The following is a 14,387-nucleotide window of genomic DNA, read 5'->3' on the forward strand; positions in this document are numbered from 1 at the left end:
AGCGTATGAGCTTGGCTTCCCTCCCTGTATGGGTATGCACTTCACTCGGGGACAGAGTCACGTTTCTGCACATAAACTGAAGGGTGATTTTTTATTTATTTTTATTATTTTTTGCTTTGTTGGTTAACCAAGCAGCAGGAAGATCTTTACATTCCTCTTTTTTTTTCTTTTTTTTTTCTCCCCTCACCAGGATATTCCCTCCCTCCATGTAAGATGAGAGGAATAAAGAAGAAAAGTGTTTCACCCTTCAGGAGTCCCCAGCTCTCCAGATTGTCTGTATGCCCACGGCATGTGGGCAGCCTTGTCACCTGAAACAAGGCAGCAGGAGCCCCCAGGACTGCAAGATCAAACGAACATCAGTGCAGGTGCATTCAAGGAAGACATGAGGAGAGCAAGCCTCTTCCTGCCACCTTTTTGAAAAGGGACCTTGCAGCTTTCCTTCATGCCTATGGGGCAGGTTGCCTTTCCCTTTTCAGCAGGATCAGGGACACAGACCTTCAGGTGTGCTTTAAAGAGGCTTAACAAACTGCAACTACATAGGCTTGCCTCAGGAAGTCACAACCATGGTTGAAGAAGAGTGAAGAACAAAGTCTGGTTCCCACCCAGGTGACAAACAAGTCAAAGAAAGACTCAAGATTTAATTAGTAAATAAACAAACATCTAACATCCCATCCTCTCCGTATTTCAAAAAGGATCTCTCATTACCTTTTGCTTGAAATCAGCGTTTTAACATCCTGCTCCCTTATCCCACACACACCCCAGTGATTCCCTTTCATGCAGAAGTCTACCCTTGAAGTTTTCAATCTTAGTTTTAAAAAGATTGCTAGCAATTGGAAGCAAAGGGCTGAATACTTGAAATGATATATAAACCTCCACCACAGCACCCACTGACAGTCCCAAATCACATTAAATACAGACTTCATACTCAAATAAAATGAATTCCTAAAAAGCAGGCTGCAAGAAAGGAAATCAGCTTTGCACAGAGATAATCTTTACTCGGTGTGTGGGTGGGCACGTGTGCACAGACCATGCCTGAACTCCAGCTGAGACAAACACTACCATGGCACATAGGGGACCGAAAACCATAATTTCCAGCCAATAAAAATTGCACAGTCAAAGTTTATCCTGAGCTGGTAAAGCACTTCAGGAAGACGCTTCTGCAGAGGCTCCAGAAGCAATGTTGTTTTTATCTAGTCACGGCATTATTTTTCCTCCGACATCCCCTTTGGCCCATTTTCTCTCAAAAGCATTAGAGCAGTTCACCACAATCAGCACAGGAGATTGTCCAACTGCCTGTTCTGCTTTTTCACTCCTCTGACACCACTTACCATCTGCTGGATCCTGTGAAAGGTTTTCCCATGGAAACTGAAGGCCTGTTCAAACAAGACCTTGTCTTCCACCGTCCACTCATCTGGGAATGGAGTAAAGTTTGGCAGATCTGCCAGAGACTTCTCGATGTTGTGCTTGTGCCAAAACAGCATCCCGAGAGCCTAGAAACAACAAGGACACCGCAGGGACAACTGTAATCACAAGTTGTATTATTATATGCGTGCAAAGGGAGAGCCACAGCATTTTTCTCAGGGAACACGTTGACCATCGTTTTTAATTCTCTGCTCCATCAGACACTTCTGTGTGCCAGAAACCTGCAGTCTGCCCCACACCCTGCCGGGTTTTGAGGAACTACTGAAATTCACACAAACCACGGAGGTAGCAAAGTAAGAAGGGAGTACCAACAGAGAAGGGGGAGAAGAAAATCAAAGAGGTGATTCCTACTTCACTAATCGTGATCTGCACAGGCCAGCTAAGCAGAGCCTTGGGAAGGCTACCTACAAACCAGGCTGGACTTTAGCACTGACCAGAAGTTCCCTGACCTCCCATGGCTTCCCGTGCAGTCAGGAGGACGGTTTAGTTGCCTGGGGTTCCCTTTGGGTGTTTAGGGGCTTTTTTTGAGGGGGAGGGCAAGAAAGGGCGAGAAGGCGGGGGAAGAACGAGGAGAAGGAAGGGGCAAAGGGTGCGCACAGCTCTGACTTGCTGCCGAGACGTCCCCGGGCCAAAAGGAGGAACAAATCTCCCTCGTTTTAGGGGCTGCTCATTTGTTCCCCTCAACTACATCTCGTTTCGCTGTGGCAGCCTCCGGCACCTGCAAACGGCCCTCCTCCCGCCTGCCCCGGCGCTCCTGACAGCCGCCCCTGTCCCGAGGGTGAGGTGTGATCACACGTTGCTACATCTGGCATGCCAGTGACCACCGCGAGTCATTTTAGGAAGGCCTGACTCCGCAGAGCTAGAAACCAGCCTTTCACAAGAGCTGCGAAGTGAAAACAGCACCTAACATGCTGAGTAAAACATCAGAGGAACCCGCTCAGCGTATGCAAACTCGGTTTGGGTTTCGCAGCCTCGGTTACCCTCGTCTAGTAGTTTCATCCTGTCCACTCAGAGCTACAAAATCCCTCTGAGCCTGGGGGTTCCCCACCGTGCTTCGCTATGCAAAAAAGCAGTTCCTCTTGGTGTTCTTGCTTCACGGAGATCTGCACGGGGCCGGACTGCAGGCCTTGTCTTATCTTATCTTGCCCTGACCCTGCTGGCCTTGCAGTGCCACCTAAGCACCCCTCTGCCCCGGTTCAGGAGTCCCTTTGCCAAGACACAGGACAAGAAGGGCTTGGGCACGGCCCAGTCACCAGAGGTGGCCCAGAAGCCACACACCCAGTTATCTCCATCCACCTTGAAAAGTGTGAAGCTAAAGAAACTATTCTGCAGTCTTGAAGGACTGAACTTTCTTTCCTATCATCCCTCCTAGCTTCAGATAAGTGCTATACCAAATGTCCGTGTGCGAAAGCAAGGGAAGACGTGGAGGGAGCCATTTTGGTGCTAAACACTGCTACAGCAGGGCCAAGGGGAGAGCTGCTTCCACAACGCAAAGGGTCAAAAAAAATCAAAAAGCTCTTCCTTATTGCTGTGAGAAAGCAACAGATCCATTTAAAAACAACCACCACCACCTAAGATGATGGCTAATTACAAACAGCTGACACCCCCAAAGCACCGAGAAGCTCTCACACACTCCTTCACCCCCACTGTGCCCACGGGGAGCTCTCTGCCCTGGTCCACACGCAGGCACACACCTTTGCCAGCCTTGTTTGTCCCCGGACACCTGACCCAGGCTGTCAGACGAGCACAGCACGCAGCCAGCTCACTGTGGCGCTCCCAAAAGCCCGTAACCTCTACACCTCAGCCTGCTGCAGCTTGCCAACCCCAGCCCAAGCGGGCTTGCCCTGCCAGAGCCTGCCCTTTGCCTGCCTCGAGCTGGCGAGACTGAGGGGACTCCCCAGGGCACAGCCCCGAGCCCTCCGGCAGCAGAGCCAGCAGCGTGGTGCCAGGCCACCGGGGAGAAGGGACAGTGACACAGGAGCCATGCTGGCATGGGCACGGCCAGCTGGAGGGCTGGAGCATGGCCTGGCCGGCCTGCCAGACGGCTCACGGCTCGCATCCACAAGCCAGCACGTCCTCACTGCCATGGTATCAGGCACGGATGGCACAACAGGAGTCTGTGTTACAGCCGTCAGCCAGAAAGCTGCACAGGAGACCGGCTGTCTGGGGGTGCACGTGTGGGAAAGGCCTGCAGCAGCCAGCAGAGCCAAATCCTGAAGGGGCCAAATCCTAAAGCTCGTCCTGCCTGGCTTCCAGGGGGGCTGTATGGGTTCTTCCAAAGCCACCCAGTCAACAGAGACACTCATGGCACCTGCTGAAGAGAAAGTGTCCCTTGGTAACACAAGTCATGGTACAAGGCAGATCCTTTCCACTTATTTCCTGGAAGCGCCTCGCTTGGTAGTCTAGGAAATCCCGAAGGACCTGGGATGTGTTCATCTCCAGAGCACTACATGAGAGCGCTGGAGAAGAAGTGGAAAAGTTTTTAGAAGGAGGGACATTTTTAGCTCCCGTGCCCTGGTTTGGAGAGTCCCAAAACTTCTGTACCCAGAGGAGGGGTGGGCAGGGGGAAGGCAGATGGGGAGGAGGTGCTATGAGGAAAGGGTGGGAGGTATCTATTTCCAACACTAAAATGAACGCAAGGCTGCTAGCCAAATAAAGTTTTCCAAACTACAAGAATTCGGTTTGTTTAAAAGTTACAGGCTTCATTTTCATCACTCTTCTGGATCAGTCTACACTCTCCAAATATTTCTCCACTGAAATGACAAAATTGGCTTTTATTATCCTGAGCTTTTATTACTCTTTTAGCAAACATTACCCACAATTTCCAGTACTTGGATATACCTATCTCAGTTGAAGTGAGCCATCCAGGATTTCATCTGGATTTAAGCATGCAGCCTTTCAGTGCTTTTTTGTTCTTTTTATTGGCATTTTCTGCTCTTAGAAACTACAAATATTAACTCTGATCATCCTGAGTTTTCAGAAACTTTTGCTGGCTATTTCGATTTTAATGTTCATGTCCCACAAGAAGTCTTTCTGAGGATGAATATCAACCACTGAAAGCCTGACTCAAAGACAGCAGAATCATTTAAATAAACCCCCTGCCTGACCAAATCACAGACTTCTATGGTAATGGCTTCTGCCTGAACAAATTCATAAATTTTCAAGTTTTCTTAGAATCCCTTTGTAGAGATTACAGTATGTAATTTGCCAATACAGTAAGTCATAAGATTCCCCGCCTTACCTTTCCGGGCAAGTGCATAAGGAAACTCTGTAGAGAGTTCAGAAAAATTTCCCCAGTCACTACTCATCTCCCTAGGCAAGTGTTGAAATCGATGTTAGTTAATATATGGAAGATTAGTACACAATCCTAGACCGAGTGGAGTAAAGGAGAGGTCTGCCCCTTGAAACAGGATTTCAGTCCCTGAGCTGAAGGCAGTGGCTAACCTCAGGGACGGCTGGTGAAGTTGGTACTGCACAGACACCTAAGAGCTCACTTACAAATGGCAAAATCATCTGCAACACATTTTTAAGGTGTGTAGTCCTGGATATGGGTTTGTCTCAAAAGAACATGATGGTTCAATAGCTCATTAATAATCCAAGATATCCATGAAGCAGCTGTGGAGCAGTCAACTGGAAACCACAACACAAGCAGGCAGCAGCCCAAACACACGTCATTGGCCTTTTTAATGTTGTTTAGGGGTTCCGAAAGCGTTCAACAGGTGGTCACCTTAGGACACTTAATACTTGTGGTCAAACTATTCTAGAAACTACAATGTTTTTGTTTTCTTCTTTTGACACTTTATGTAAAATTCAAGGTGAACTCTATAATCCCAGAGTATGGGTCACCATTAGGAACAGCCGGTTTGGGGAGAAGTAAACAGAACAAAACAGAGAAAGAAAGAAAAAAAAGCACAAGGGGAAGAAGAACTTGCGGACAGTCATTTAAGTCGAGTTTTAATACCTGCTGAAAACAACTTTTTAAATAAAGTAAGCATTCAAAGGATTGTTACCTGCTCCATATTGTATCCATGCTTCTCTTTAGCAATGGCAATGTATTCGTCCACTGAAAAACAAAGAGAAGACATAAGGGCATTTCATACAATTATCTCAGCTCTTCCTCAAATCCCAGGCTAAAACACAGTCCTGCAGCTCTGTCTTCAGCCATGGTCTTTGTATCCTCCACACTGAACTCACATAAAGAGCTGCTGTTTCCAACCAGTCATGAAAGGAAGGAAACAAAAGAAAAACAGCCAAACTACTCCATATTGTCCTTAACAAGCTTAAATGATGCATGATAACCAAGCCAGTTTCAATACTTCCGAAACACAGCATATAATATTTCAAAACAGGTATTTTTGAATTAAAAGCACAAGCATTTCTCCCACGATCTGCTCCCATTTACTTACTCTCTGAAAGTTTTTAACATCTTCTAGTTTCAACCTCGTTCTCCAGAACTGCAGAGATATGAGTCCCAACTCTTTTTTTTTTTCTTTTAACCCCCCCACCCCAAAGCAGCTGTTTTCTTAAGAACAGAACACCCCAAAGACAACCCATACCCTTCCAATACTGCCAGAATCCTAGCGTTACACAATCACTGCAGCTATCTTGGCAAATTTTTCGGTCCCTGTGCCTCAGCAATTCTCATCTTGGACCAAACCCCACCTCTACATACCAGGCCCCTGCGAGTTTTTTAACCTTTATAACATGAAGATGCCCTGTGGAGTTGCATTTTGTACAGACAAAACTAAATCCCAAATGTTTCTCCCAGTAGAAGTGACTGAGCTCACGTTACATCCAACTGCAACTGGAGCTAAGGCGACATCCAGCGCTGTTCTTCCAAAACCTGTGTCCTTGCACTTGGCCATCACTGGATATGCCATAATGATAAAACCCTTGAAAAATAAGCTAAAAGTGAGCCTCCCACTTCACTTGACAGAGCAGAGGATGCTGGAAGTATTGGTTGTTTGTAGGATTTCTGATGTGCAAAGCACCGGGAAGGCTTCGAAGACGTACACGTGGCCCGAGTTCTCACTGGTGTACAAACATCGAACTTCCAGACAAGTCATTAGCAATAAGGTCAAATTCATTCTCCCTTCTTTTTCTGCACACGAGGGGAGGGACGCAACCAAATTCCTGTGCTGAGCATCCAACAATGACGTGGAGAGCACACACAGCAACTAAGGAAGGAAACGGTTCTGCGAGCACTGCAGCTGAGGAAGCCACATTTCCCACGGTTTGTGCCTCATGATTAACTTCAGCTCTCACACGTGCTGCTCCCATGCCTTTTGCTCCATGAGAACCTGCCGTGACTCCCTGCTGTCTAACAGCAGGGCATTTCTTAAAGCCTCCTCCTCATGCCAGGACACTCCTCGATTCTGTCTTCAACTGAGGAAACTGAGCAGTGAGCTCAGAAGTTATTGGGCAAAACAGAGAGGACAGATCAGAAAAGGCACAGCAGCAGAGCACCAGCCTCCTGTTTTCAGGTTGTCAGCATTAGAAACAAATGAAATCCAGGTGAAGCAGACAGCCCGTCTTACTAGGCAACATGGCATTTGATACCGATGCCCAGCCTTGATTTGGCAAGATGCACTAACTCATTTTCACACTTTTTTTTTTTTTGCAACACCTTTATTTTGTTAAATGCCATGGAGAAGCCTGTGACAACACTGACACAGCCGCATGTCGTGGCAGGAGAAGAGCACGATGCACGTCAGCGAGGACACCCCACGGAGTCCTTGCTCTCCCCACCCACCTGCGCACAAGGGGCACTCCCAAAGGCTGAGGCTGACGAGCCTGGTTGTTGGACCACACTCGGGATGGGTTCACTAGGTTTTATTGGCCCTCTGAGGAAAGGTGTAGCCGCAGCCACTCGGTTACAGCCCCGCAGCAAACGTGCATCTGTCTCTCCAAGTCTGCAAGTTGGTTCTCAGGACGGTGCTGGACTGGGATAAAAACCCTCCCTGCTTGCTGACAGCCTTTTCTGGTGTTATACAAACATCACAGAAGAGTTGCACAGCCAGTGGAGGTGACAGGATGGTGATAGAGGCTTCTCAGGCTGAAATTGCTGCATTGCTGAATCGAACATCCTGATGGTTTCAGCAGGGTAGGAACCTCTGAAACCAGCCTTGCCACAGGAAGACAGAAAAGGTCACAGAACCACAGCCCGAGGAGATAACAGCATCCAGGAGGACCATGTGGGGACAGCAAAGGGAACCGCCTCTTCACACACCATCCTTCCCTCCACCCACGGAACGAGGAAGGGAAGGGCAGAAGGATGTGGGCAGATGTGCAACTTCAGATGCTCCCAGGCTTCATAAGCACACCAAAAGCAGAGGCTGCCAGGAAATCCTAAGTATGGCATTTCCCAGTACTTCAGCTAAGTGCTCTTGGCTTCCTCAGGACAGGTATTCCACATGCAGCGTGATACATTTTGTCTACGGGGGAGGTGAAGGAAGGGAGGAGGGAAAGGAGTTGTATTCTCTGAAGTCCAAGGCTGAATCAAGCCCCTGAATGCTAAGTACTGCTGCATTAACCAGCTCGCTTCACTGGAGAAAAAGCTACGGGTCCTGATTTGACTTCAGCATCTTATCCTTTAATATATACAGAGACGAGATGAGGTCATTCTGCTCTCCAGCATATTACTTTTCTTGTGCCAGACACCACAGGCAATGAAAGCATTCTTCTCCCCTCCCTTGCTCCCCACCCCTAAAAATCATTACAGCCTTTTCTCTCCTAATCCCAAGATCCTAAGAACATTTGCAAGGATCCCCCACACCAGTGGGATTTTTCTTGAATTAAGTCAGAACACCACAGTGTCTGCTAGCAGCAGTCTGCACCGTGAAAGGGGACAGGTTGCCTTCCTTGGCATGGTGGGGACGTAACACCTCCGTCTTCTACCTCGCTGCTGCAAAGAGAGAAGAAAAGAGACAACAAGGCAGCACACCAACCACGAGCAAAGGAGAGCTCTTCCTATTCCCTAGGAGTGTTTGCAGAAGAAAGGACAAGGAGTCCAGCGCTGTGCTCCTGCACGCAGGCAGGGAACAAGCTGACCTGGCTCGCTGCGTCTGTCGCTTCTTGGCTAGCGGTGGCTCACTCTGGTGCTTGCACCATCAGAGAGGTCTGGCGGTGTCTCCAGCACTCCCTTCTTTTTACCATCCCCCTCTGCACGAACCAAGCAAGGAAGAGCAGGGCACCGGCTGAGTCACAGGCTCCCTTTCGCCTCCCATACCAGCAGAGCCTGGAATTGCCACCAGCTTCATGCTTCGCATGCCAGCCCAGAGCAATAAGCGCTCTCTTCCACCCCTGCCTTCCCCCACGTGCTTCCAGCGAGCCCAGGGCAGCGGGCACGTGAAATCCTGCCTTTCAGCAGCACTCAGCCACGCTCGGCGCGCAAGCAGCGATCTGTGCAGGCAGCAGGAGCCCGGGGCAGAGCCCTGCTTACACCAGACAAACTTGCCAGCCCAGCAGCCCCGGCACAAGCCGTGCCACCACAACTGCAGCCGAGCAGGGGAGATGGGGACGCCCTCCCCTCCCCTCACACCCAGCCCGGTGCTGGAAGTGTTTCTGCACAGAGCGGGCCAGAACGACAGCACTTGGGCAGAGATGGGTGTCTGTGTGACACAGGAGATGCTCGGCTCCTCTGGAGGCTCTTGTTGCTACTAGAAACCAGATGCGGGAGGAGGGACAGAGCAGAAGCACAAACTGGTTTGTTTCTTTACCAGTTGGGCTACGTTTCTTCCCTTGTATGTGTTTTAGCTGTGGTGGGGAAGAGCAGGACCCCACGCACAGCCCCTGCCCAGAGTGGAGGGAGCACCCAGAGAGCTGCTTCCTACAGGCAGGCATGTGCAGGAAGGCAGGGGGATAAAGGTGGGGACACGAAGGGAACAGAGCCATGCACACATCCTCACCAGCAAAGAGGAGCACGGGGTGCTCAGATGCTTTCAAAAAGCACCTCTCTCTAACACAGGGAGGGAGACCTACAAAAAGATGACCAAAGGACCCCGAGCGCAGCATTAACGCAGAGAAGGGAGATGTAGGGGAACGAGAAAGGGAGCAGAGCAAAGTGCTCCTCCTCCACCATCTAGAAAGAGGAGTTTCTGCCCAAAATGGTGCCCTCAGCCCCCTGAACATCGCGGTCTTGTTTCCAGCTGTCTCTCTCTCTCAGCCTTTCCTTCTGCTAGCTGCCTTTCCGCAAGAATTCCTCACTAGAGGCTAAGGGAAGGGGACCCTCTTGGCTGACACGAGCAAACAACTGCATTGCTGATTTTCAGTCCTGCATCCTCGAGCCATGAATTCAGAGATGTAAAACAAGAGCATTAATTTTGGGCTGGGGGGTGGGAGAGCTCCGGGGAGAGAGACGCCTGAAAGCGATGCCTCCCCTCCTCAGCACTTGAGCAGATGAAACGCTCTCCCCAAGTGGGTCTTTGGGGAGAACTCCCCCCACACCCAGCCCCAGCTTGCTTCTTACAGACCCCACAAGCGTCGTGTTGTGCCTGGTGGACTCAGTGACCCCGAGGAGGGTTTGCAGCAGAGGCGGGAGCGCTAAAGCCCAGGGAACGCACCAGGAATGCAGAGGTAGAGCTGTTGCTGCAACCTCAGTTCACCCCTATTACTGGGGTACTGCAGGAGCTCTGAACACTTTGCATATTACGTGATGCAATACCCTGACAGAACAGGGTGAAATAAGGACAAAAGCAGCAGCCTTCACAGCCTCGGTAATGTGCTTCACGGGGTCTGATCAATGCTGGAACCTGTGAGGGATTTCGGATGCGGCTCTCCATCTCCCCCTCCTCTCCCCCTCCTTTCGGAACAGAAGAAGTCGAGACCCAGAACAAATCAATCTGATATAAAGAAAATAAGGAGCAGGGATTAGACACATACATGTGAAATCCTTCCAATTGTCAAAACACTTGTGACAGTAGACAAACAACTCGCCACAGTTTCTACCTCGGTGTAGAAATGAGCAGCTGCATTGCCGTCCCGCCGCCTCGGTGGAACAATCCTGCCACCTCGTGGCCCCAGCACAGGAGAGGAAGGCAGGAGAAGAGCCGAGCTCAAACAAAGCCACTCGCTCAAGTGAGCAGCAACAGGAGGCAGTGGGGAGCAGGCAGAGCCCAAAACGAGATGGGCCTGACCACTTTTTCTGGGCGGAATTGGGTATAAAAGCAAACAAAACCCATCTGCTTAAGAGGCTGTTCGTTTTTCCAAGGCATATTTCCTCTCCTTGGCAAGAGGAGGAGCAGGAGAGGGACGGAGAGCCAGGGCACAGCCATGCTTTAGGCCCCTTGCTGCACTCACCTGGGCAGGTAGGTGGCCTCCTTTCAGACTGCTTCTAGGAAGAGAGAGCACTGCAGCAACACAAAGGCCACTTCAGCACTTCACAAGTGAAAGGCATGAAAAGATTTGGGCCTTAACTCCGCTTATACCTGCTGTATCTACAGCAGGTGAGGCAAAAGCCTGGATGCAACTTCAAGGCAAAGAAAAACTGACCTCAGCTGGGGAAGTCACCACGAACAGGAGCAGCAGGGGCAGGGTACCTCGAGCCAAGTGACCACACAGTAGGTCTCAGCTCCCACCCACTCACCTCCCCATGGCTCAGATCCACTTGGCCATCACCTCATGTCCTTCAGCAGCAGGGCCAGGGTGAGCAACCCTCACCCCAGGCACCCTGAGAAAAGCCAGGTCTGAATGGCCCAGCCAGAAGTGGGACGTGTTCCTTACCCCAGCACAGCACGAGGGCAGGGATGAGCAGCAGGCAGGCACAGGCACGGCTGGATGGAAACCGGCACCGATGTGGGAAGTCGCTCCCAGCCACACCTGGAGCCAGGGAGCTGCAGCCTCAGGTGGCAGGCCGAAGGGATGCAGTGGAGTGCCCTGCTGCTGAGAGATCTGACCCCTGCAAGCAGCCCTTGTGCCTGCTGACAGTTTTATTTCTCAAAGGGAAACACACTCCTGCTAGCAAAGAAAAGCAGCTATTTCCCATCTCTCTTTCTTAATCCTTCTCTTTGCTTTGCCGGCATCTAAAGCTAAGCCCAAAGCTGGAGCTCCAGTGATGGTTCAAGAACTGACCCACCTGCCTTCAGATTGTGCTGCAGCAGCAAGAAAGCTGTACCGCAGCCACGGGGGCACTGACACACCCAGCACGGCTTCGGTAGCTCGTCAGAACCCTTTAAAGCTGTTTTCCAGGGAAGGCCTTTTGCTAGGATGCACGTTGCCCTTAAAGCTTTTACCAACACAGGCTGGTTCCTGAAGTTGCGCCCTCAGCTGGTGCCAGCGCATCAGGAGGGTGGACACCCACCGTAAGGATGCACACGGAGCACTCTGAGGGAAAAGAGACGGCTTCTTGCGCGTGGAACGCATTTAAGCTTCAGCTGGAGATTCGCTCAGCCCTGGCATCAGCACTGCCTTCCTGGAGGGGCGGCATGGCTCTACCTGCACAGAGCCCCGGGTGCCTCCTGTGTGCCACAGGGGGGAAGGATGAGGGCAGTCTGACAGCCCAGGGGAATCTGCACCTTTGGGACCCAGTACCAAACAGGCAGAGCCACTCGGCCCACTAACCTATGAGGATTTGGGATCCCGTGTCAGATCATACAGCAGCACATGGTACCTGCTGGCAGGGAGGCAATGCTCGACCCCTGTGTGAGCTTCCGAGATGCAGACAAGGAAGTGACCATGGAGTAAATGCATAGGGCACACACCTAACGAGAGCAGGCTTACAGCGGAGCAGATCTTTGCATGGTTCAGTACAGTGCTCCCAATTCAGCATGGGGAGTCCTAAAGCCAGCTGCAGCCCGCTGTCAGTCCATGGCCTGAGTTCACTCTGCAGAGAAGCCACAGCCCCAGATTCCATACTTCAAGGCAGGAACATGCCCAAGCAATGCAAGTAGCTGCGTTATCAATGTGCTTGTCACAACGGGTAGGAGATTTAAAGAACTATTTGATCAGATGGTTCAAGAGACATTAACTTGGATTAGAAGCAGCCTCCCTCATGCAGATTTTATTATGGAAATTACTACTTTTTGCACTCCTAAAGAGTAGCTGATTCCATGCATCGTTTCCAAAAGCCACAGTTCCATAGAACAGCTCAGGTCAGAAGGGATCTTAAAGCCCACCCAGCTCCAGCCCCCTGCCATGGGCAGGGACACCTCCCACCAGCCCAGGTTGCCCAAAGCCCCATCCAGCCTGGCCTTGGGCACCTCCAGGGATGGGGCACCCACAGCTTCTCTGGGCAACCTGTGCCAGGGCCTCACAGCCTCTGAGTGAAGAATTTCCTCCTAACCTCTAATCTAAATCCCTCCTCTTTTAGCCTAAAGCTAAATTTTGTCCCCATTGTCCTGTCATTGACTGAGCAAAAAGTTGCTTTCTTATAAGCCCCCTTTAAGTACTGAAAAGCTGCTGTGAGGTCTCCCCAGAGCCTTCTCTTCTCCAGGCTGAGCAGCCCCAGCTCTCTCAGCCTTTCTTCATTCACTACTTTGGAAAAAAAAAAAAAAAAAGTTTGACACACTAACAACAGAGTCAGTGTGGGGAAACAGACTCAGACTAGCAGTCTCATGCAAGGTTCATCCTAGGTCTCATACCTAGGAACATTTCCCAACTCCTCATCCACATGTCACGCTGTATCTGCTGAAATTCATTTTGTATTACACCAGCAGCATGGAAACACAGCTTTCTGAGCAAGTGAATAAAGTAATTCATGAAAGGAGCGACCTCATACGCAAAAGCAAACAAAAAAACTACCAAAAAACCTAGCACGGAGCAGCCACTCTGGGTCAGCAGACTGCTCAAAGGCCGGATCAAGCAGCCTGCTGTCAACCAGCCTCCGAAGCTGCCAGTGAACACCCAGACACAAAGCCCTGTAAAGAGGATGAAACCTTCCACGGGGTTCATTTCCCACCCTCAACAAGATTTTGAAGGCTCTTGTCTAAACCCAGAGCTGTTGCGTTCCCATTGTGCTCGGAACACGAACTAATAAAGCTCTGCAGCAGAGCCAAGCTCCTTGACCAGCACGAGTAATTCCGTCACGTCACGACCCAGGGCACCCGCACAGAAGGGGTGTGTGGGAGCAGAATGGCCATCAGGCTAAATTACAGCTCGTTATTATTGTTACTGATAATAAAACCCATCACAAGAGAGTAGGAGCCACGCTGACCCCCTTTATAACGCATACAAAAGGCAGAGAAATGAACGGTTTGTCCCTTGGCCACCTCCCTGGAGAATGTCACTCGGGCGGGTAGGACACGTGGGGCAGGCCAGCGGACAGCGAGGGGACAGAAGCCGGAGTCACGCTGCGGAGCTGCCCACGGCTGCTTGGAGGCAGCGATGTGCTGAGCACGGAGCTGCTCGGGCAGGGCAGAGCCCTCCAGGTGCAGCCAGCAGCCTCCAGCTCTGCGGCAGCTGGAGCAGAAGGTTCTGCTCTGGGATGGTGAGGGGGTCAGGCACAGGAGCAGTGCTTCTTGGTTGAATGTGGGGGGTTGGTGGTTTGGTTTGGGGTTGGTTGGTTGCTGCTGGCCTCCCTCGCTAGGTGAGTGAGAAGGGTCTGGAGCACAGACTGCTTCTCAGTGACCCAGAAGAGCTCTGCACTAGCGAACAAGAAGTTGTGACACTAAATGAAGAAAGATGAAGAAGGTGAAGAAAGTGAAGGCAGCTTGATAATGGATGTGAACTGATCTTCATTGTATTTTCTGAAGTATTTTCTTTTGTTCCTCCTACACATGCAGTTAAAAACCCATTTTGAGACGTTTGGGACTGGCCCCTTCTACGAAGGGGAGGACCTTTTGACAGCAGCGCTCTTTGCACTACAGCACCAGGGTGCTGAGAATCCCAAATGACATCTCAGATGTGCTTGGAAAGGCTCCCTTATCCCCTGGGTGCAAGCAAGTTGGAAGGAAGCAGGACAGAGACGAGACAAACACATCCAATGCACAGGGACTGAGTAACCTAGAGGGAGTGACTTACCTCGAGGCTGG

General features: G+C 50.7%; 1 protein-coding gene across 1 annotated transcript in view; it reads right to left on the reverse strand.

The window, feature by feature from the left end:
- RCOR1 (REST corepressor 1) overlaps positions 1-14,387 on the reverse strand; it is an 81,029-nt gene that overhangs the window by 18,776 nt on the left and 47,866 nt on the right. The window contains exons 4-5 of the mRNA XM_082761511.1: positions 5,433-5,485; positions 1,329-1,490 (exon numbers count right to left, since the gene is read on the reverse strand). Coding sequence (XP_082617637.1) covers positions 1,329-1,490; positions 5,433-5,485 — 215 coding nt within the window. The remainder of the gene's footprint in view (positions 1-1,328; positions 1,491-5,432; positions 5,486-14,387) is intronic.

This window comes from Aythya marila (genome assembly GCF_965140915.1).
Source record: "Aythya marila genome assembly, chromosome: 5".
Taxonomy (NCBI): domain Eukaryota; kingdom Metazoa; phylum Chordata; class Aves; order Anseriformes; family Anatidae; genus Aythya; species Aythya marila.